This window comes from Saccostrea cucullata, unplaced genomic scaffold (assembly GCF_032062105.1).
Source record: "Saccostrea cucullata isolate Sc308-1 unplaced genomic scaffold, CSIRO_AGI_Scuc_v1 ctg1491, whole genome shotgun sequence".
Taxonomy (NCBI): Eukaryota; Metazoa; Mollusca; class Bivalvia; order Ostreida; family Ostreidae; genus Saccostrea; species Saccostrea cuccullata.
Window position 1 is genome coordinate 125,672 of NW_026922769.1, and position 24,354 is coordinate 150,025.

At 31.8% G+C, this 24,354-nt stretch overlaps 1 protein-coding gene across 4 annotated transcripts; it reads left to right on the forward strand.

Annotated features, from left to right (window-relative positions):
- The first annotated feature begins 349 nt into the window (after positions 1–349).
- LOC134262414 (oncoprotein-induced transcript 3 protein-like) lies at positions 350–23,503 on the forward strand. Of its 4 annotated transcripts, none has more exons than XM_062744806.1 (11): positions 350–418; positions 1,889–1,964; positions 5,548–5,610; positions 7,541–7,662; positions 7,787–7,863; positions 10,589–10,618; positions 10,790–10,981; positions 21,146–21,310; positions 21,405–21,515; positions 23,033–23,135; positions 23,236–23,503. In XM_062744806.1, the coding sequence occupies exons 5-11, from the start codon at positions 7,803–7,805 to the stop codon at positions 23,345–23,347; spliced, it is 774 nt and encodes a 257-aa protein (XP_062600790.1). In that variant the 5' UTR covers positions 350–418; positions 1,889–1,964; positions 5,548–5,610; positions 7,541–7,662; positions 7,787–7,802; the 3' UTR covers positions 23,348–23,503. The 4 variants fall into 4 exon arrangements, with proteins under 4 accessions (XP_062600790.1, XP_062600793.1, XP_062600792.1 ...); XM_062744809.1 differs by having other exon boundaries at positions 1,889–1,959; XM_062744808.1 differs by lacking the exon at positions 5,548–5,610.
- The last annotated feature ends 851 nt before the right edge of the window (positions 23,504–24,354 follow it).

Sequence of the window (24,354 nt, forward strand, 5' to 3'; positions counted from 1 at the left end):
TATTTGTTGATTGTTCCTCTCTGTAGAGAATGGATACACTTTTTCTTAAATGAATATAACAATTATTGATATCACATGTACACGTAGGAATAGGAGGAATGGTAACTTTTAAAAAAATGGAAATGGCTGGAAGAAACCATTACTAAGTAGAGCTATTCAATTATTTCAGTAGCTTACAACTACGTTTATTTAAACATGGAAGGTGACAATGAATATTAATTGTGCGTAATTCAGACAGTACTTTTCTTTTTTAGGTATAGATTGTAAAGGGGAAAATCTTTCTTTTTTTAAAAAATGCCGACTTTCCGGGAATAAAAAAATACGTTATATTCCTTTTCGTCTATAGACATTCTCATTAATATTCATGACGTACCCAAGAGTTGCGACTTGTTCATGTGGATACATTTGTGAAGCCACGGTAAGTCGTTTTGAAATAATAGCTAACTTTTTGTGTGCTTTTTTAACATTGAAATATAAATGGAGGCATAAATATGTAATTAATAAAAGCAGATGAGGGATAAGAATAATCTAAAACTATATCTTTTAGTAAATGAGACCGAAGTACAACTTCAACTTGATTTGCTTGTAAACAAGACTTGAAAACGAAAGTAGCATATCATATGCGTCTGTGACAAGTCGCCATAAAATAATCGTATCTCCACTTAGCATCAATTTGATTTCAGACTTTTAATGATTAGTCTGTCGTTCATCGTCTTCGAGAATAAATACAAAATAATTTACCCTAGATTATGAAAAAAATTGAAAGTCCTTGGGCTTGCATTTTTAAACGAAATGTTTAATTCTAATTGAAAATGAACAGGTAACCTTGCTTCTAAAATATATTTATGGAAGCCTGACATGGCGGTACTCTGTTTGACATAAATGAGAACAAAAGTTTGAATGTTAATGGTCATTCATTTACAAGCAACCAAAATATATCAAGGGAGAGTATAATTGACTTTACCAAACTTAATACAATTATTCACACAAGACTAAAATATAAGTTCAGGGTTCTTATACTAGTTAGTTCCCTATGTATTTAAGTGACATAAACATATATCGTGTGTATTACCTTGTCACACTCTATTAAATTCAAATTTCAAGGACATTGTGCATGTCTAAAACCGTTACATAATTACATTGTAAGATTTTGTGTAACCTGCTGCGTGCATTTAACAGACAATGTTTTGTTATTTTAAATAAAATAAAATATTTTAAATTTTCTAAAATAAATTGAACGAAAGAGGTAAACATATTAGTAACATACGTTTTTTTAATCAATGCTATAGAGCAGACGAAATTTATTTGAATTGCAGCAATATAATCAATATATCCAGAATATTTACATCCAGGGTGTTTAAATTCAATACATCCGGCTTTTTTTCTTTGCATTGTATTTCATGCATTAACAATCCTATTTCCTATGCCTGTTTTCTGATGCACTGCATTAAAATTGAAGATTGCATAATAGTTCGTTTTAACTGTTAAATCAATATTTCTTTTTAAATCCAAGTCATCAATTTGCATTACTTGATGTAGGTTTATTTCATATTGTTTCTTCTTTGAAACACCCTCTGGATAAAATTATGCAAGTCTTTCATTATTCCAACTTATCATTACTTGACGTAAATTTTTCTTTTCGCGATGTCAACTTCTTTTTACAAGAAAAACGAATATCAACATTGTTTAGGCGAAATAAATAATTTCTTCCATTGTTTTAACAATGCTATCTTTGGGTAAAATTAGAATACTTTAACATTGTGCCAAACTTTATTAGCTGAACTAAGTGGTTATTTAAATTCATTTCATATTTCTTTTTTGCGTCAAAACTACTTTACGTAAAAATATGTTTTTTTGTGTATATTCTATATTTAAATCATTGCTTCAGGTCGGTGTGTTTACCTTTGTATATTAACGTGATGTGAATATATCCTTCTTCTACGCCAAAGGAATAACGATGTAAGGTAAATATTCATAACTTTATAATGTTTGAAATATTAATATTGTTTGAAAAGATCTTTTTACTATATCAACACTTCTTGAAATGATTAGATTCCAGTCAATGATAAGAATATATAGATGTGAAGTCTTATTACGTTAGTGCCAAATGTGAATAACATAAATTTAAAATATTTTTACATCTGATTGATTGAGAAACTTCATATAGAAACGTCACTGCATGCTGCTCATAAACAGAAGTAACAGTAATTTCTTAATTTTGGTGTTTTCTTTTCATACTTTTTTAATATTGTTATCCGATTACTGAGATATTATTTCGATTTTGGATATATACACATATACTTTTTATGTTAATATTTTTCAGCCCACAACGATTGAATGACACAATGACATAATTCCACCAAACTTATTTTAATTCTACGCTGGTCAAGGCTATTTCCATTGTGTGATATTATTTATTCCTGTTTGCAACAATTACACGGAAATAAAACATTATTTATTCATACCATCTTTTTTGTAATTAAAAACTTTCGGGAAAATAAAAAAGGGTTTTATGTAATAATAAGTAAAATTGTCAAGGGAACATGAAGTTTAGTCGTATAAAAATTGAATTTATATTGTAGATGTTGCATGGATAAAAAATACATATATACGAGGTTGAACCAAAAGTAATGTCACAACTTTGATAAAATTGCTATAAATCGACGTAAAGAATATAATAACACATCATGGGAGGTTTATTTATTTCAAATCAGACCTGAAAAACTCAAAGGAATATTATGTATACTTTACCAAATATCGGATTTGAAACAATGTGCGTTTATGGTAGTCACCGCACCTAAATATAACGTCACATGACGGATATGCATTGTCATACTTTTGAGCATTTCCCATTCGTTTCATTAAAAATATTCGTGATTCGCAAACATTTTCACCAATACAACTTTCTTTAAGAATCCTTGGTACCATTATACACTCACTCTTTTTTTTATAATTAAGCCCTCTATCCAAATTTTTTTAACAGCTGCAGCTCAAAACAAACTTAAAAATTCACATGTCACTATTATAACCAGTTAGAGTTTGGTCATAAGTTGTAAATTAATTCCTGAACTATATCCGTTTTAGAGGGTAAACGGGGAAGAAGGAATGTTGGCGAGTCTAACAAAGTAGTGGCGCTGTTGGGCCGTAATGAAACGTAAAAGGTATACGTTCCGTATTCCTTATGGTCTTCCAATATAAAGTCCAAGAATTGGTAAATCAGGTTTCCGAATTTATTAAAGACAAACATGAATTTTAACAATATCTTACGAGACTTAATCGAGTTGGATGTGGCCGGTAGAGCGTCGGGGCTCCAAACTGAAGAGATTAAAATGGACATAGATATTTGTAAGATTAAGAGTAAACAATACTAGTAATTGACTTTTCACACTAGCTGAGTTAATTGATGGACAGGTGTGTTTCTTTGATAGAATGAACATGAAAGAGGTTATAATTGGAATGTCTTACTCCTATTTCAAAGGGATTGAGATAAATAAGACACACTTTACTACAAATAAGCACTATTAAAAACAGATAAAGAATTTCACAGATAAACGTCCGAAATTAGTATAGAATATATAAAAAGTTATTTTAATTCAAAAATGTTAATTTTGCTCGGTAATACTATAAACACCTGTCTTTTTTGACAACGTCAGACACCGTTGAACGTTTCCGTCCGATCTCCTATCTTTCGGTCTTCTTGTCCTCTGCTGATCATTCAGTGACCAATCAGCCGCCCAAAATTGCTGAAATCATCTATTAAGATGTCTCTTATTTACATTCTTTATTCTATAAGTCTGATTAATTAACGTAACTGTCGCTTGTGATGATTCCCATATTTTGAAGCAAAAATGAATTCGTAGAGCCGGTTTTTCCCATTTCGACAATCCCTTTGTTCAATTCAACGGAGTAAACGACAATGTTTATGATCACAAATACCAATACCTTCGTTTAATTTTCAATTGACAAGAATTGTGTCTTTTAAAAAATTGGGAGATTAGGTGCTTTTTTTAGAATCTGTTTAATGTGTTTGGGTTTTTTTCATTCTAAGAAAAAATACACTTTAAAACGTGACATCCCTTTTTGACGCGGCGACACCCCCTATGCTTTATGCTTTAAACATCAATAAAATAAATTCAAATGACCATTATTAAATCAAAATTTCAATGTTTATTAGATTTATATTCGTGCATCTTTTGGTATATTTATGTGATGAAACTTTTTACCCACACACAGAGACGTAAGCGTAGTTATTGGCATTGGTCTTATAATAAACTTGTAATACATTATTTGATTCATTACTACCTTATGTTTATCCATAATTAGGTCTACAGCATATGCGCACCTGCACAAATGACCTTGAAGTAAACGCAAAATGAAATGCATTCTTTTTTGAACTGGAAATCAAGGAAAAATGATGCCAATAGGCCGGCTTTCATCAGTAAAATTCGTCCACTGACTTGTTTACATCTCTCATACTAAAGAGCTCAGAATATTTAGATTTAAAATGAGAATTAGTTTATAATTCATACATTTTTCATAGCCATGAATATAATACCAATTTTTAGTTCACCTGTGTCAAATACTTATGCGAGCTTCTCTGATCGAAATGTGTCATATTTTCTTCGTAGTCAAAGTTTTTTTAGTAAACTTATTTTATTTTCAACTTCTCAGCTAGAACTAATTATAATGCACAATATGGAGATAACCAATAGTATTCAAGATTTAAAAAAAATCCATTTATAAATAAATAATATTAATTTTGGAGCAGAGCAGGCATGGTCCTCTTACCCATTAGATTTGGAACAAAATGCCATACATGGAAGAGTAAGCATCCCTTGCGGACCCTTCACACCCGCCTTGCTCCTTGTCATGTTCGGGAATTAACGGGAAAATCTGTCGACAATTCATTGTGTAAATAAAGGCCTAACAATTTGTATGAAAACGTGTCATCATATATCTTAAAGGTAGATTGTTTTTGATTGAATATCATTGTATCCACCATAGAACATACGAAATGATGACTTGAAACGAGATTACTGACCTTGTTGCAGCAACTGGTTTGTCAGTTATTTACTTTTTTAAAGAAATTGTTTATACTTTTTACATGCTCTTGAGTATATCGACTTACATGTAACTGAGAGATTTATTTTCAAGCCCACTGACATATGTCGCATCGAAATAAGAATGGAAATAACCATTATTAATGAACAATACATCATCGTTATATCTTACTTGTAATGTCCAGTTGAAGGCCAAAGCAAGTGTTTTCTTCTTTTCACGTATAAGATTTTGAAAAAAATTCTGCTTCATATGAATAAAACATAGGTCTTCTCATAACGGGGTGCAATTAGTACCCATGGGTAATCCAATAGACTGTTGGAAAATCTGGTCTTCCAAAAATAATATAGATATTGTAAATCAAAAAATCAAGCATCCTTTTATTATCACTTTTTGTAAAAATTGTCACACGGGATTCTTTCGGTGATGGCTTTCTTTTAAAAGAATAGAATTATTAAGAATATGAAAAAATTTCAATTCATCTTTCAGAACGCCTCTCCAAAACCTCTTGACCAGAGAAATGTGGAAGCTTCAACATATACTGTTTTTCAGGTTCGTTCAAATCATGACCTCAGGACAAGACCACTATATGCGATCTATGATTTATATAGGAAATTTTCTCGAGATTCTCCCTTTCAGAAAAAAAAACGCTGTTAAGACATTATTTAAGAGAAATTTATATGGAAACATTCGCATGTAGTGTAGATGCAAAATTGTTCAATTCATGACCCAATGGGTGAGGACGGGTCCCAATGGAAGATTAAATTTTTGTTTATGTGTAGGAGAACTTTTTCTTCAAAAGTAGAAAACCAATAGTAGGATATATTATATACGGGGTAGTCGAAGTTAATTAGTTGTACCAACCACATTTTCTTTACATTTAAACCCGGATACTTAGCGTCTTAAGATATCTTAAATGTTTTTCTCAGCCCCGTCAAATTAGAAATAACAGGTTTTGATTGTATAGAAAAAGCTTTTCAAAAACTAACCAGAAGAACTGCAGAGCTGTGATTAGTCACCACAGGTAGAGAAAATTCAAATTAAGATAAAATTACTTTGAGGCATGTTGAGGACACAAAGGGCTTTAAACAAAAATATATCTTTTCGGCTTCTAACCAATAATTAATGAATAGAATTTTAAAAAAGAATTAAGACGAACTTAATATTATCAATTATGCTTCGAGAAAGACCGATGCCTAAAACATAGCTGAATTGTTAAAAGGAATCAGGAGAATGTTTTACTTCCAAAGTTTTGGTTACATTGCATATATTTACTGATTGATTGGATAAAAATAAAAAAAAAATATCTGAAAGTCTTTGTCAGAGTATATGAGTAATATAAGTTGATATAGATATTAAGAGATTGATATTTGAATGTAAATAGACGGCAAGAGTAGATGAATGATGCGACACCTAAGTCTTTACATTTTGAGACTTTTTGAGTAGATTGTAAGCACTATGTCGTATGTTAAATTGTTTAAGTAAATACATGTGATCCCTTTTCGATGTTCGTATCGGGGAATTTCTACATCGCTGCTATCATTTCAAATTTAAAAGGACGATATTAAATTAGCTTAAGATTATTGATAATACATCAGTTTGTAAGATATAATGCATAAGTAATATGATCATCTTGATCTTATGGAGGCCTAAATCATGGTATTTTTTTTCCTATTCGGCATTGGTATTAAATATTTAATTTTTATACCAAATACATGTATACTGACAGTTCTGTATAACTGTTTACTCGTTTAATGAATATATGTTTGGTTCCAAAACAATCATTTTTTTGTCATTCAAATATGTTTTTAATTTTGTCTTAATTTTCTTCAGAAAAAAAACTAAATTCTTAAGATTTTTTTTCAAATAAAATTTCTTATAAATAGTCTTCATTTAAGTTGGAAAACATTAGCAGGAAGAATTGCCAAATCCAATGGCATCTCTTCATAACATTGTTTACAAATTTAGCAAGATTGGAAATGGTCTACAAGTTCTGGATGAGCAGTTGAAAATTGTGAAAAGTTTAATACAAACACCATGAATGCGACAGAAGAAATAAACTTGTTCTTACATTGCATTAAATGCGTGTGTACATTACATGTAGCACATAAAATAAAAAACAAGCACATATTTAAATAAATCATACAGCTTTTTAATATTATTTTAGGAAAATCTCATGTTAGTTTCAATGCACTTTATTTAGATTCAATAATCAATATGCGATAAAGCAGTCACACAATAGTGTGTTTTGTTTTGAAACTTTAAAATGTCTGAATGAACGTATAAAGAATAACTTTATTCTTTGCTGTTTGGCATTTGATAGGGTTTTTAAAGGTAAAAATATAAACTAAATATGATAACTGCTTAAATTTTCTCTATACATTTTGCTTTACTGCTTTATATTCGTACAATTAAATTTCATTTGTTAACAAATAGATATGCACAACTGTGCTTAGTGTGATTTGCTATCTATTCTGTTTAGGGACTGCCTGTCTTTTGTGTAGGAAAACTGAGGTGAACATTTATTAGGAAAAAAATATACTGAAATAAACATTCATTAGTAAAGAGTGACATCAGAAAGGAAAATATAATGGCCAGAAATTGGTGAGTTAATAAATATTTTACTGCTATCACGATTTTTGATGTTCTGATATATATTAAAAAAAAATACATTGCCGTCTTTTTTCTATATATATAGTTTACATTGCCATCTTTTTTTTCTTTAAAGAGAGAAGACTGGAGACATGAATCAACAAAATATCTTAATTTGGATTATTTGTTGCCACATTGTTCACAGTATAGCTGGTATGTGGTGTATTGATTTTTTTTACGCATTTGGTTTCGGAATTCTTTATACGCAGTAGTTTTGTAACGTTCTTTCTCGCTTGATGTAAATAGCTTTAATTTGGAAATGTTTATACCATGCACTGTTAGTTACGAAGAGATTGGTGTTTGTTATTTCTGGTTTTTCCAAAGTAACCCAAGCATTTACCTTAAAAGTAGTATGAGTGTGAGTAACGGAAAATAAATGCTTTTAGTATCAGTGGATACACATATGTACAAAGAACTCTTGATTATAAAATAAATATAAAGAGTGTCCTCTAGTGATTGTCAAACTAAGGGAGGTAACTCGGTGTATTTTTTCTTTAAAAATCTAGTCCTTATATTGATTTACATAAACAAGACAAAGATGGCCAAAAATTATTAAAACGATTTTTTTTTTATTATTATTATTTTTATTTTTTAAACACAAATCATTTTAAATCTTTGTTACAGAATTGTGTATTTTTACATATACATGTAAGAGAGAGAGAGAGAGAAAGTTACAAAAAAAGTTGATTCCACCTGTTCTACTGAGTGTCAAAGTTTTCTTTTTCACCATTTTTAAATGATATATATTTTTATGTTTGGTACAATTGATCTAATTGTGATTTCGCCGAGGGGACATTCAGAAGTTCTTCGGTACATCTAGAAGTATAAATATAATATTTTAGCCATAAAATCATGATATTTGCCATTTTATTAATTTTTCCTTCAATGCTTAAAATAAAAAAAATTCTATAATACATAGTGTAAAAGACATTTGCTTTCATTAAAAGACACCACAAATCACTCTCATTTTATATCATGCTAATTTAATAAGCATTTGTATCTAAGGCTTGATTCAAGAAAATCTTATTTGTCTAAAACTGTTTTTTTTTCCTTTTATAGGGTACAAATGTCGATATTTATAAGGCTTTAATAAGACCTTTTCTAAGACTTCAAAAAACCTTGAATCTTATAAAGATGAATAAAATGAAAATTTTTGCATGGAAAAATTTTATTTTCAGGCTTCATTTTGATGCATTTTAAATTAAATATTAATTTTTAGAGTTATTCTTCCTGGCTGAGGATCGAATATCCTTAACAAAGTCTTTGTTACATACTACATTGTTCATTTCCTATTGGATAGGACACTTATATCGCCTTTCCCATAGCAAAACATGAACACCATCATTTTTTGATAATATTATATTGATATTGATATTTCTATATTATTGAAGGATACTGTAAAATCACATATTTTCGAGGGGTCAAATTTTCATGATTTTAAGAAAATATATTTGTTCATGGGGATTTGATTTCGTGGTTGAAGAATTTACCAATAGTAATATATGTGAAAAATTGCATTTCGTGGTGGACATAAATTCGTGGGTCTCTCCGAAAAAAGTCAGAAATATTTGTATAAATGTTGTTATTTTTAAACCTTTTCTTTTTTGCGTAGATGCTCAAGTAGCAGATTGAAATATTGAATTTGAATGTTTATGTCCAGTATCGATATAAAAACTATCAATGTATTTAAGTTTCTGCATGCCATTTTCAATCAACTGGAAGATGTTTTGTAGAGTATAAATGCTCTGAAAAAAATGAGAGAAATCCTTTCCTAATAAGGAAGATATGAAGCTTTGAAGTTAGCGTTTAGGAAAAAGTAGAATAATAGGAATTATCTTGTTCAACAAAATTAATAGACACTGAAGACCTTTATAGACTTTAAAAAAGGAATTTAATTTAGCCAACTTGGTCCGAAGGAACAAATTTAACCAAACTTATTTTTTACCGCAAGTCATTCCTTGAAAAAGGGAAAAAATGTCTCTTTAAAAAAAGGGGACATGCTCTCTTGAAAGGAGAGATGAAAGGCAAAGTCAAAAATTGGTGCGGAGTGGTCTAGCTTGAATGACCATGAAAAATCCATTGTACCAAACAACATAGAAGACATGCATGCAGTCTATGATAAACAAAGCCAAATGAACATACTGACTACCTTTTTTACAAGTTTGTCAATGCATTTATTTTTTTTCCATAAGGTAACAGATTCAAATAGCCTTATGCTTTATTATTAGATATTTTGGGCAGGGATTAAAGTGCCCCAGAAGTTAAATTGCTTTATGACATCAATAGTTACACAAAAGTGCATATTGTACATGTTTAATATTACTGACATTTTAAAAGTTTGACCTTCCTATGAATGTAAGTTATTGTGTAATATATACAACTACTTGAAATCAAATTTGAATTATCATATTATATCATGTTTAGTTTCGAAGAGGGATGGAATGGATGCATACTTATGAAAAAATGCAAAGTTTCGTGTTTCTATTTTTTAAAACCTCCAAAAGTAATGGTAATGCATTACTTTATTAAAGTAATGGTAATGTAATTCATTACTTTAAGAAAATGGAGTAAAAGAAATGGTTATTCTATGCCTAAGTTGTTAAAGTAATGGTAAAGTACATGTACATGTAATGCATTACTTTACCATGTAACTCGCCCCAAGCCTGATCTGACTTATACAAGATTATTAAATGTGTTACTGAATATAGGTTTTTAGGTATTTACTCTGAAATATACAGACATCATTCTTACAAGAAATATCTTTTTTCATAGAATTGATGCTTTCCTAAATATTAGAATTTTGCTTTATTTTATCATGATATGAAACGACCGAGTATTATTTCCATTGTTCTGTATTTTTTTATCCTTTCTATTATAGGAGACCTCTTCTGGTGCGATCGCGCTTCAGGTAAAATTCATTCTTACACATGTTTTTATTTTCCTTCACGTGTATTCGAAATAAAAGAATCCTTTACATTACATCCTTCACATCAATGTGCACTCATTTTCGACATTGAACGCATTCACAGGAAAGAAACATTTTATTGAAAATAAAATTGTATCGACGTTATATCCTTAGATCCATGTTTGGAAGCAAGTTCAACGTCAATGTATCAGGAATATTTGCGTTCTGAAAATTGTCCCCCTAAAAGTGAGCATTACTTATGTGATAGATACCTACAAATCCAATGGTATAAAACAGAAGAAGATTTACTTAGTCATTGTCCATCACTACATTCATGTGGAGCTGAATTTCCATTGTGGATGAATGGTATGTATTATTTGAAGCTTTTTATCTCGAATCTTTTTACATCGATGTATACAAAAACAATTTATTTATTAAAAAGATGTCTTTTACTCGTATTTTCTCATAAAAACATTATGTCTTTCTTTTTGTCCTCATTTATTTTTACTGAAGCCAAAAGCTGTTTTGCTTTAATTAATCGGTACAGGGTGTCAGATGAGAGAAAAACGTGAAAATTACAACCCGTGAAATTAATCCCCTATACAGTATGTGAGTTTTTTAGGGTGTGCAAAAATTCGCTTTTTTTTTCTCAAAGGTATGTAAATATCTTTTTTTGGTGGACACACAATCCCATGTCATTACAAAAGAAGAAAAAAATATCTTTAAGAGGAGTTTTCAGTATTTTTAGCTCACCTGAGCCGAAGGCTCAAGTGAGCTTTTCTGATCAAAATTTGTCCGTCGTCTGTCGTTGTCGTTGTCGTTGTTGGCGTCGTTGTCGTTGTCGTAATCTTTTCACATTTTCATCTTCTCAAGAACCACTGGGCCAATTTCAACCAAACTTGGCACAAAGTATCCCTGGGTAAAGGGGATTCAAGATTGTTCAAATGAAGGGCCACGCCCTCTTCCAAGGGGAGATAATTATGAATTAGTGAAAATTTATAGCATTTTAAAAAAATCTTCTTCTCAAGAACCACTGGGCCAGGAAAGATGAAACTTATGTGAAATCATCCTCAGGTAATGTAGATTCAAATTTGTTCAAATCATGACCCCCGGGGCTAGGGTGGGGCCAAAATGGCCGACCAAAGTTTTACATAGGAATATATAGGAAAAATCTTTAAAAATCTTCTTAAGAACAACTGGGCAAGGAAAGATGAAACTCATGTGGAATCATCCTCAGGTAGTGTAGATTCAAGTTTGTTCAAATCATGACCCCCGGGGCTAGGGTGGGGCCAAAATGGCCGACCAAAGTTTTACATAGGAATATATAGAAAAAATCTTTAGAAATCTTCTTCTCAAGAACCACTGGGCCAGGAAAGATGAAACTCATGTGGAATCATCCTCAGGTAGTGTAGATTCAAGTTTTTTTTTCGATCATGACCCACGGGGATAGGGTGGGGCCAAAATGGCCAACCAAAGTTTTACATAGGAATATATAGGAAAAATCTTTTAAAAATCTTCTTCTCAAGAACCACTGGAATTGGAAAAATGAAACTCATGTGGAATCATCCTCAGGTAGTGAGGATTCAAATTTGTTCAAATCAAGACCCCCAGGGCTAGGGTGGGGCCAAAATGGCCAACCAAAGTTTTACATAGGAATATATAGAAAAAACTTTTAAAATCTTCTTCTCAAGAACCTTTGGGTCAGGAAAGACGAAACTTATGTGGAATCATCCTCAGTTAGTGAAGATTCAAGCTTGTTCAAATCATGACCTCTGGGGCTATTTTTGGGCCCAAAATGGCTGACCAAATTTGTACATAAGGATATATAGGGAAACCTTTTAAAATCTTCTTTTCAAGTACTTCAAAGCCATGATTAGTGATATTTTTCTATTTATATGTAATCATCCTCCCCGGTTAACTTTCAGTTTTGATCTGATATGTGCTTTTTCCTAGTAGATGTGCTCAGGTGAGCGATGTGGCCCTTGGGCCTCTTGTTAATCTAAGTTCTATATCGATTTACACAAGAGTTTGATTAAAACTAATACCAGATAAACGATACATTTTTAAACAACATACAAATTAATGTTAACTTCTTTTATTCTTTCAGGGTCCGCCGTCATAAAACTTTGAGAATTCTCTAAGAAACTCTCAACTCAAGTCTTGAGAATTACTCAGCTGAGAACTTAAGAATAAAACAGAGTTTAAGGAATTTATTTTTCTCAACTTTTTTATGAGTCAGTGAATTTTGGATTTGGGAAAATTCTCAGACTTGAGAGCATTCTCAGACTTAAGTAGGTTTTATAACGGCGGACCCAGAGCTTAAACACATGGGTCCTTAATAAGCGATTAAAAAATTAGCAGACTTCTTCAAAACCTCTTAAACAAACCAAACTAGAGGTACTGTGAGCGATGAGCTCACTAAATGATACCCCCGCCTCCATATAGTTATAATGGCAAAGTCCATGTTTTGCTGTGGCCGTAAAACCCAAAATATGTGTCGGATCTAAACGTAGAATAGAAGGTGCACAATGGCAATATGTAATAAATATTCTGTGAAAGTTTCATCAAAGTTCATTCAGTGGTATGAGAGGAGTTGCGGATAAGAGATGGGTACCCCAAAGCGTAACAGACGGACGAACGGACGTACAGACGGACGGAATTAACGATTACTATATACCCCCCGCTTTTCAAGCGAGGGGTATAAAAAAGCACTCCGTGAAAAATTCCCGCTATACGGTATAGGTGTAAAAATATTTGTTTTCCATCGCGCAAGTATGTTTAGCCTACATCCAGATAGTCTACATGTCTGTGAAATATGCCGTCATAGTAAGCTATATGACATCGACTTTAGGGATCAATTTTCAATAACATCAAAATTTAAAGATTTATTTATGGCCCTAAAATAAATGGGAAAATGCAGTCTCGGTGGTTTTCTTTTAAGCAATTTTAAGCAATGATGAAAACAAACATGAAATGAAGCTAATTCACATCCATCAATAAAATGGCTAAACTCTAACATTATTCAAGCTAACCAAAGGTTGGTGATACCCAATAAACTAATAATTCAGTGTAATTCTTCATGATTCCCTAAAGAATGATGAAAAAATTGACATATAGATAATGTCTATACTGTGAAAAACAAAGTGTTCCTTCTATGAAAGATTTTTTTTATGCAGCAGGGATAATTGTTCAGCATTTGGTTGGATTTGTCAATACATCCCTTTATGTTGTGATCCTGAACAAGCACTAGCACCTTAGTCTTGTAGCCTGACTGTTTGTGTACAGTTTCTTGACAATTTTCAATAATACAGCTTTTATAGATACAAGATGGGGATATAATGGCTAGTCATTGCATTGTTATCTCTCCATTGTACGTACAATTTACACATAGGAAATGTCCTTGTGATGACACCTTTTCAAGCATTTCAATGTCTTTCAAGCAACAAGGTACAGCTTTTTTGTCAACAGTAGGCATAAGACAAATTTCCTCTGAAAGAGATCTTTTATTAAATCGTTAGTGGTACATAAAATGAGTTTATATACATGGTATAAATTTTGTACTCTTGAATGAGGAGTTTCTTACTCTATTCAATCACCACACATTATGTCGACCGTTGGTTCTGTTATTAAGTTCTGTTTTCTCCTTGCAAAGGTAAATTAATTCATAAGCAAAAATGGAATCGGCAAGTTGCTACGAAGATGCATTGGTTTGTCACACATAAGAAACTTTATTTGCAGCAATATTTTTATACAAGGTACATGATGACCAATATCTCCATTGTTTGGACATTCAATACGACATGTAGATCGGAATGCCCACGATTCTGAAATTGAAAATAAAGCAAACCATCCTACTAGATTTACAAATCAGCACAAACATAGACTATTAAAGATACAATTTGGCTCAACTCATTTAAATTGAATACACTTTCGATTCAGTGCCGGTGTAACGTTGAATATTGACCCGAGTTGAAAATTGACCCGGGGGTCATTTTTCAACGTTGAATATTGAACCGGGGTCATTTTTCAACGTTGAATATTGAGACTAAAAGTCGTTGAATTTATACCCGGGGTCATTTTTCAACAGCTTGATAATTTTTTTTCTTACACCTGATGACGTCAACAAGTTGAAAATTGACCCTGTTGAATATTGACCCCACCTCAAAGTTTGAACATTTTTTTAAGCTGGGAAGTTGTTTAACGGGATTTATTAGTATCACTTTATCAATACATTGTAATTCGTTTTCAATTTTTTCCCTTTTAAAGAATAATAGAAATAAACATACAGTATCACCCCGTGTATATATGTACATTTTGATCAGTGTACGGTTTCAGTTATCTTTGCAGGGGCGTAGCAACGGGGGGGGGGGCAGGGGGCTCCCCCCCTTTTTTTCTCAACCTTACCTTTACTATAGCAAATGTTAACTGTAAACCTGGTTGGACCCCCAGTTCCAGTGATGTGTCGATAATGAAGTATTAGAATTGGTACTGAAAGTAGTTGACACTGAAAAAAAGATAGCCTCTACCCCCCCCCCCACCCACCCCCCCCCCTTCCACCCACGAAATATAGGATTTTCGACTTTGGGCAACTTTCAACTCCCCTCCCCCTTTTTTTGCTTGTCAACTTTTCAGGTAAGTTAAAAAAAGTTTTCTCCGGCTGCCCCCCCCCCCCCCCCACTTTCAAAAATGACGCTACGCCACTGCTTCAAGAATGACATCTTTATTTTTGAAAATACTTTCCAAAATCCATGGCATCTATAAAAAATACTACAAAACAACGAATAGGTACGATGGCGTCTGCGTGCCATTTTAACAATGTAGAATTTTTTTTTTAAATCGTTTGAACTATATAAGAAAACGTTTGTGCAATTTAATAAATCGTTTGTACAATTTGTTTGTTAAATCATACGATTTATCAAAATAGTTTGTACGTTTTTTTATAAATCGTTTGAACAATTTAAAAAACCGTTTTTACGATTTAAGAAAACGTTTGTACGATTTATCAAAATAGTTTGTACAATTTAATAAATTGTACAAACTATTTAATAAATTGTACAAAGATTTAATAAACAAATTGTACAAACGATTTATCAAATTGTACAAACGATTTATCAAATTGTACAAACGATTTATTAAATCATACAAATGACTTATAAAATTGTACAAACGAATTATTAAATTGTACAAACGATTTATTAAATTATACAAACGACTGATTAAATTGTACATACAATTTATTAAATTGTACAAACGATTTATTAAATTGTACAAACAATTATTTAAATCGTACAAACCTTTTTTTTAAAATCGTTCAAACGATTTTTTTTTTAAATCTACATTTTTAAAATGGCACGAATACGCCGTCGTACGTTCCTATTCGATGTCATTAATATTTAAAACAATCGGTTGCTAGTCGCTAATTTTGTCATTCCTATTCGATAATTTTTAGCTTTTTTTAATCGATGATTAATTGGTTTATATGCAATAAAGTTGTTGTTCGAAAACATACTACCATCATTTCTATTCGAAAAAAAAAAATAGAATTCGTTACACTTCTCACCTTATAACATAATTTTATCTCTATGATCTCCTATGCGATGTTTTTTAATTCTTTTTCAATAATTGCCATGATTGCATTCTGGGAAATATGACAAATTAAACTAGAATTAGTTGTAAACTCAATTAATTAGGAATGTAAATTTTAACATTATTATCGAATATAAATCATTTTATCACATAGATTGACAAAACAAAATTTCAAAATATTGGAAATAAGGCAGAAGTTTTCTCTCTTCAAGACTTAGAGACTAGAGATCAGCATAAATTAAGCTGTTGCTATTTAATATTGAATAAATGTGTTTCGTTTTATACATTGATGGAGTAAATATAGAGGATTTAGTTATTCAGAATACAAATTTATTTAATTGATTATGTCTTGTATCAATTTTTGATAAAGATATCCAATATGTCTTAATATAAAGTACATGTTGATTCTAATTAAGACTTAAAGTCATTGATACATCTCACCAATTACGGAACATTAAAAGATATTAATACAAAATGTAGTAATTTTTTCAGAAATCAAGTCATTCTCTGTATTATCTTAATCATGTGATCAAGTTTGAGCCAATCAGAGAGCTTAGAATTAAAGGTGATATCACCTTTCCGTGCTAAATAGATGCTATCACCTATTTGAATAAGTGGTATCACCTATTCGAAAAGGTGATATTACCTATTTGAGTTTCTTACAACAGTCATTAATGAATGCTCCCTATAATATATATTATACTACACTGGAACCAAGAAAATTCGGACTACCCAGTTTCATACATTTTCTTCGATTTTTTTGTTGTATACATGATATATAAGTGAAATAAATTAATTTGTAAGCAAAAAAAAAACAAGATGTGTTTGTAAAACACTTATGCCCCCGTATGGCAACATAGCAAAGATTAGGCATTTCTTAAATTCTAATTTAATTAATTGGTACCAAACTTTGGGTATTCGCACTAGAAAAACAATTGTGAAATTTGAAAGTAAGCTAATGTTAAAAATACTTATGTAGAGCATGAAAGTCCTATCCCTAACCGTTCAGAAGTTATGGTCAGCGTTCAATTTTTTAAAAAGTAGGTCAAACTCCAAGATCAAGGTCAGAGTTATTGTTATCAAATGAAAGATCTTGTCATAAGGATAAAAAATGTAAAGTATGAAAGCACTAGCCCTAACTCTCTAAAATTTATGGTCAAGGTTTGCTTTTTTAAAGTAGGTCAATCTCAAAGGTCAAGGTCAAAGGGTCAAAGTTCTTGGTATCCAATGAAGGATCTTTTCACAAGGATTACATATATGAAGTTTGAAAGCCCTATCCCTTATTTACCGTTCAAAAGTTATGGCCAAGGTTAAAGTTTTTTCAAAAGGTCAAAGGGTCAAAGTTATTGTTATCAAATGAAAGATCTTGTCATAAGGATCAAATATGTAAAGTATGAAAACACTAGCCCTAAATCTTTAAAATTTTAGGATTACTTTATTTAAGTAGGTCAATCTCAAAGGTCAAGGTCAAAGGGTCAAAGTTCTTGGTATCCAATGAAGAATCTTCTCACAAGGATTACATATATGAAGTATGAAAGCCCTATGCCTTACCGGTCAAAATTTATGGCCAAGGTTAAAGTTTTTTCTCAAGTACTGAAATCTACAAGGTCAAGGTCAAAGGGTCAAGGTTGTTGGTATCCAGTGAAAGGTCTTTTAACAAACATTACATATTTGAAGTATAAATGTCCTGGTGTCTACTGTTCAAAAGATATGGCCAAAGTAATATTTCAAAATTTTCAAGTAAAAGTGGGTCAAACTCCAAGGTCAAGGTCAAAAGGTCAAAATTTGTGGTACCCAAAGAAAGGTCTTTTCACAAGGAATACACATATGAAATATGAAAGTCAAAGCTCTACTAAATCAAAAGTTATGGGCAAGGTTAAAGTTTTTGCGGACAAACAGACAAACAGAGAGACAGACAGACACGACAAAAACTATATACCCCCGAAACTTCGTTTACGGGGGCATAAAAACTACAGCTGTTCGACGGGAAAAGGTGATATCACCCAATTGAATAAGTGATATCACCTTTTCGAATTGGTGATATCACAAATTCAAATCAAATAAGTGATATCATCTATTGAAACAGGTGATATCACTTATTCAAATAGGGGATACTACTTCTTGCAGTAAATACCAAAACGGGGCCTCATACCTATGAATTTATTCACAGTAGTTAAAACCCAATCATAAATATGTGTTTTTATGCTGTTGAATTTTGAACCGGTTTCATGATCAAAATTCCACGACCCGGCTCAGTTTTCAACGGATTAGGGTCTAAATTCAACACCTTCGGTATCAATATTCAACGTTGAAAAATGACCCCCGGGTCAATTTTCAACCCGGGTCAAAATTCAACGTTACACCGCCTTATTCTTTTATATTGACCACTTTACATATTCATGTAAAACTGACCTTCCTTTGTGGCCTAACACTTTCCTGAGTGGCCATTATTTAAAAGCAATTTGAATTTAGTACTGGCTTGGGATACATGTATATTAATATAATTTATCATTTTGAGGAGGATTGTAAATGACATTTTTTTCTGCAGGTCAGAATCAAGTTTGTTCATATATTTTATTTGACCAATGGGGAATGGTCCGAATGGATGGGGTTCACAATCGGTAATCAAAGTTTCACATAGAAATATATGAGAAGAATCTCAAGATATTTTCTCCCCAAAACAATAAAGCAATGATTAGTCAAACATATTTTTATATTGAGGTATACTCATATTCAAATTCGTTCAAATAATGCCCCCCCCCCCCCCCCGCCCCCGGGTCGTGGTATAAAAGAGGTCCACAATAGACGATCAAAGTTTTAATTATGAATAATATATGAAAGCAAAAGCAATAAGAACATGATTATGTATAATGATATGGAAGCATCATCAGATAATGTAGATTCAAGCTTATTACTTTCAAATTATTTATGGCCCACAGCGAAAGGCGAGTCACAATAGAAGATGAAATTTTTACTTCTCAGTTACACTGTATGTTGCTTACATGCATTTTTGAAATTCTTTTTACTAGTAAATCTATCCTGGGTCACTTGTACAACGTAATGTCAAGGCTAGTAACGTCATTTGTGACAAGAGATTTTTTTTGTCTTTACTCGGAAGTATTGCTATCATATGTTGTTATTTAATGTTATTTTTAAAATTAATGATGTAAAAATTGATTTCTACAGTTTCTAGGTACAGATTCTAGATTCTGAATTTACAGATACTACAGTTTTCATTGCGGAAAAACACAATATCTTTATCATTTGTTAATTCATACTGAAACCTTGCATATACCTCAGGTTTTGTACATCAAGATTCTGTTGCTGAAACCTATGGTACACCATTAGTATTTCAACCTTATACGCAGATTGAAACCTTCCGTATACGTGAAGATAAGTTTGTTTCAGTTGTTGAAATAATTTGGATACATGCACACCTTCGGTTTCTGCACTGCAGAAACTTGATGAAACTTGAAGTTTCAGTACTGAAACTTTCCGACAACTTTTAGTAAGCTTAAGTTTCCACAGGGTTTCAGTAGTGTTTCAGCCATATGGAAACGGTATTTATCATCATGTTTTGTATAGGCAACATCAATTGGTTTAAATGATTTTTGTCACTTGTTAAAATTTTGATGAGATCACAATTGACTTCCCATAAGGTACACTGTGTAAGTGACCTCAGGCCTTTCTTAACATAGCCAAATTATAAGTACATAGGAAAAAATCTCTAAAAATCTTTCAAAGCTATATGTAGTTACAAATAACAGCCTTTCAAAAAGCTTGCCTGACTAATATCATCAATATCCATAGAGTCTATAAGCTTGATAAGTTATAAACAGTTGTATTTTTTTGTAGAAAGAAGGCCCATGGAGAGGAGGGGGGGGGGGGCATCGGATGCATAGTTTGCCAGTTCATCCTCTTAAAACGTTTTTTTGGTTTCGGTTTTATTACTTTAAATGCTGTAACTTTTAACTCCCTTCACAATATCACCGATATCTTTTTTTTTCCAAAGCTCGATCAAGATTCCGACAAAAAAGAACAGATTTAATATAACTCATGCAATTTTCATTTCCATTCAATAGAATAGTCCAGGAAAAGGGCGCCAAATTCACACGTGACATTTTGGCGCAAAATGATTGTGTCACCCCTTACCTAGAAGACAAATGGACTAATCCAGTAGAATATAAATGCAGAGAAAAGGTCAATACTTATTTCATGTCCGTATAGGAACTCGCATGAAATAAGTAGCTGCAAGCAAAAAAATTAAGGAAAAAAATGCATAAATATATTGTATCAGTAATATGGTTACTTTTCTGCTAACTATTGTTGTTGAAACGCAGGTAATAAAATCCGATGATAATCAGCATGCAAAATATTTTGATGGCTAACTGTGACCTCTTAGCTTTGCACCTAGGAAATATCGATCCTAAGTAGTTCCTGACGCCGTGACGTCAGGCAATAATAATTCATTAAAGCCTCTTCAGTTTGAGTCCATTCAAATTTGTACAAATTATACAAACTCCCCCCACCCACCCGGGGGAACCTCATCTCGGTGCCTTTCTGATTTCTGCTTTCCTCGAATGTTAAAGTCCTCGGATAAGTGATGGTCTCTTTTTTTAATTTATGACTGTTTTCTTTTTATTTATGACTGTTTTCTTTGTTTTTAAACATAAAAACTAAAAAACTCTATCGAAGAAAAAAATTATTCCTACAACCTGCATTTAAGGAGATTTAGTCATCGTTAAGTTAATGATATAAAAAAATTATTTATCAAGGGGATTGTTTTATTTATTTCATATATACATGTAATTTAAAGTATGATTATACAACGTAATTATACAATACTTACTAAAATAATATTTCGAAAGGTAAACCTCATGTTTTTTTATCAATAACGTCTAATTTCGTAAAGAAGTGCTTGTGATTAGATGTAAATGTTTACAGAGTCCCTACCAAGCGTCAGTGATGGAATTGTGGATCGAACAGTTTGTAAGCGAGGATTTGGAGATTGTTGTGTGAAAACATACGGCATAAAGATTAAGAACTGCACATCGTTTATGGCATATTGTCTTATACCTCCTGGTGGATGTACAGAGAGATACTGCTTTGGTAATCTACGATAGACTTCAAACTTGATTTTGAAAATAGCATACAAATGCAAACAAACGCATTTTCAGGAAAATGCATTGCTTTATTTTGAAAGGCGAAAACGGAACTTGTGAAGCTCCTCCTGAATCAATTACTACATCTATGGTGGGAACCATTACAGGTTTGACAAATCAAACAACAAGACATTACAGAAAAGAAGATGATAGTATGTATCTAAAAGCTTTCATTCTATAGTTTAACACCGGTAACGATAGTTAAATGGTAAGGCATTCGCATCCTGATGGAGGGGGCAGGGGGGGGGGGGCAGGCTTCGATTTTTGTTCGCCACGCCGCTTATAACCTTAAATGTAGACATAGTTATATAGTGATATTCCTTTGTCAAGTTCCCGGCATAAGAAATGAAAGTCAAACGTCTTTTCAATGATATTTTAAAAAGCGGTGTCCCGTCATATAAACAGTGACAAAGGATCAGTCTTTAAAGCGCCCTCTCTCCTATATCGCAAATTTCCTGTTTAAAAAATGAACCAAGTGGATAACAAAGGTAGCAACTATTCTTTCCTCAAATGTTCAAGACTTTAAAGCGAAAGTTGCAGATCTTTCTGATGAGACCTTAAAATCTGAGGTCCTTTGTAACGGTAGGTGTAGGTTATAAACGTTTCAATGCTCAGTGGCCATGGGTGCTAAAAATAAGTCCAATTGAAGTCATTCACCGGTAGATAGTGACGTCCATTTTTGAGTAAAGATTTCTTTAATAGTACGAGAATCATCATACAATCAATCAGTAAATCATAAATATTCTTGTAAACCTTTCAATGCCTTTCTATTTTGAATGTTAAGGTGACGTTATTTGATTACATTTTGTCCTGTTTATGTCTGTCAGTCCAATCGTCCATCTATTGAATTTTTTTTCATATTTTCGACTTCTTTGCAAGAACCACTGGATAAATGTCAACCAAACTTGTCACGAAGTACCTTTTTTCAAAATAGAGTCAAACCATTTTTAAAGAATAAACAAGAGTATTTAAAATTTTCTGACATCTTGTAAGGAACCATTGAGTCAGAATGATTAAACTCATCGAAAAGCTTAAATACATTGTGTAATTTTTAAATTATTCATTGACATTCATGGGTTGGATTGGATTAGATCTCTACATGAGACCAGTATTCTATATAGGAATTTAAAAAAAATTCTAGAATTTCATCTCTAATTACAGCTAATCATTGGGAAGCTTAGAAGCACGTTTGCGCATGTAAGGGACGTCGTGAATAGGTTTAGTAGGGGATAAGAGTTTCAAAAGGGGAGATTTTTTTAAGAATGACAAAATCATACTGATTTTAAATAACATGTAAGAAGCCATACATACATAACTGGTGTTGAATGATGTTTATTGTCATGAGAACCGGATTTTTGTAAGAATTCGTGCTAACATCAAGGATCCCAATTTTTCTTAATGCTTGCAGGAAAAAAAATGTCTCCCAAACAACATGCTGAATATATGTTGATTAGTTTCATAAATTTTGGTCCGCAATATGGAGTAATCTTATAATTTGGAATTAAAGATGCAAATTTAAAAATGAAATTCTGTTGATGAATAACAAATAGTCAAAAAGAATTTAAGAACAGTTGCGACAATGGGACTCGACTTTTTATTATAAATTTTAAAGACAGTTTTGATCTTTCATTTTCACAACCTTTGTATAATTTAATATATTGATCTTTAGATGAAAATGATCCAGAAGTTTTTATATGGATTGGCACCTTTTCTGGATTACTGGGTTCAGGTTCTGTAACAATAATTGTAGTCGTCATCAGGAAAAATAAAAAGTAAGTTTTAAATTCAAGGGAATGGTTATAAACATATATAATTTTTTAAGATCGTAGTATTTTGTTAAATTTAACTTAATTTTTTAATATTTTCTTTCAGGGACAACAAAGTGATAGATAAAGGAATAAAAAAGTCGACAATTGTAAATATTCATATTCCTGATACAAACTTTGACTCCAAAGAGGCAAAAATGGAGAAAACGCAAAGTTAAACTATAGAGTAACGCAGTTTTCCATTTTAACTGTTTTCTTGTTTTTTCATGAATAGTTGCTTGTGCTTGTATAATATGAATTTTAAACCATTTCATTTTTTTTATAAATACATCATTTTAAGTAGACAAAATCTTAAATTATAGTGATGCGACCTTATAATAAGATAATGACATAAAACATTATATTGTGCATATTTTTTTTGTTAACCTTTCGCATGTTAACCTAAGTTAAATGATTTTGAAAATTTAATGACAATCAGAATTTATGTTGGAATATGACACATTGCTAGTAGCTTAAGCAGAATGAATACATATTCATTTTATATTCTTCAGCTCAAACAATTTTCAATTTAAGAGAGCTTTTTATCCTTCTGATTCCGATCTTTTAGGGAACTTATTCTGAAAATACTAACGATATTTTAGGAAAATGTCTTTTAGGAGCAATAATCGTTTAAATAATGGGGATACCAGTATGATAAGTTAAGACAGGCAAAACTTTTCTGAACACAAAATGCAGAAATCTAACAAACAGCCAAGATATACTGAAAATAACAGAACTAAAAAAATCAGTGAAAAGAATATATATAAATGTACTATATGAAAGGCTCAAATGTCATTTTCCCATTTTCGAAGAATAAAAAAAAAATGATGAAGAGGAGCGAATTTGTTACACTACTGTCATGTTTTGTATGGATTGAATTTAATTCAGAGCAAAATTCCTTTAAAGGAAATTAAAGCCGCTTATCTTTTTCATGTAAAGACTTTTTCTTTCCATATAAACAGTATTCATTTCGCTTTTGAGTGGTTTAAACGGACCACAAAATCGCTTTTTGGTGATATTCTAAGCATTTGAAAGTCGTTCCTGTTTTTAGCTCTACTGGTCAGAGACCAGAAGAGCTTATGCGATGGTAATGCGTCCGTCGTCCGTCCGTCTGTCTGTCTGTCTGTCCGTCTGTCTGTCTGTAAACAATTTTTCAAAATGCTACTCCTCCTACAGTTTTGGTCTG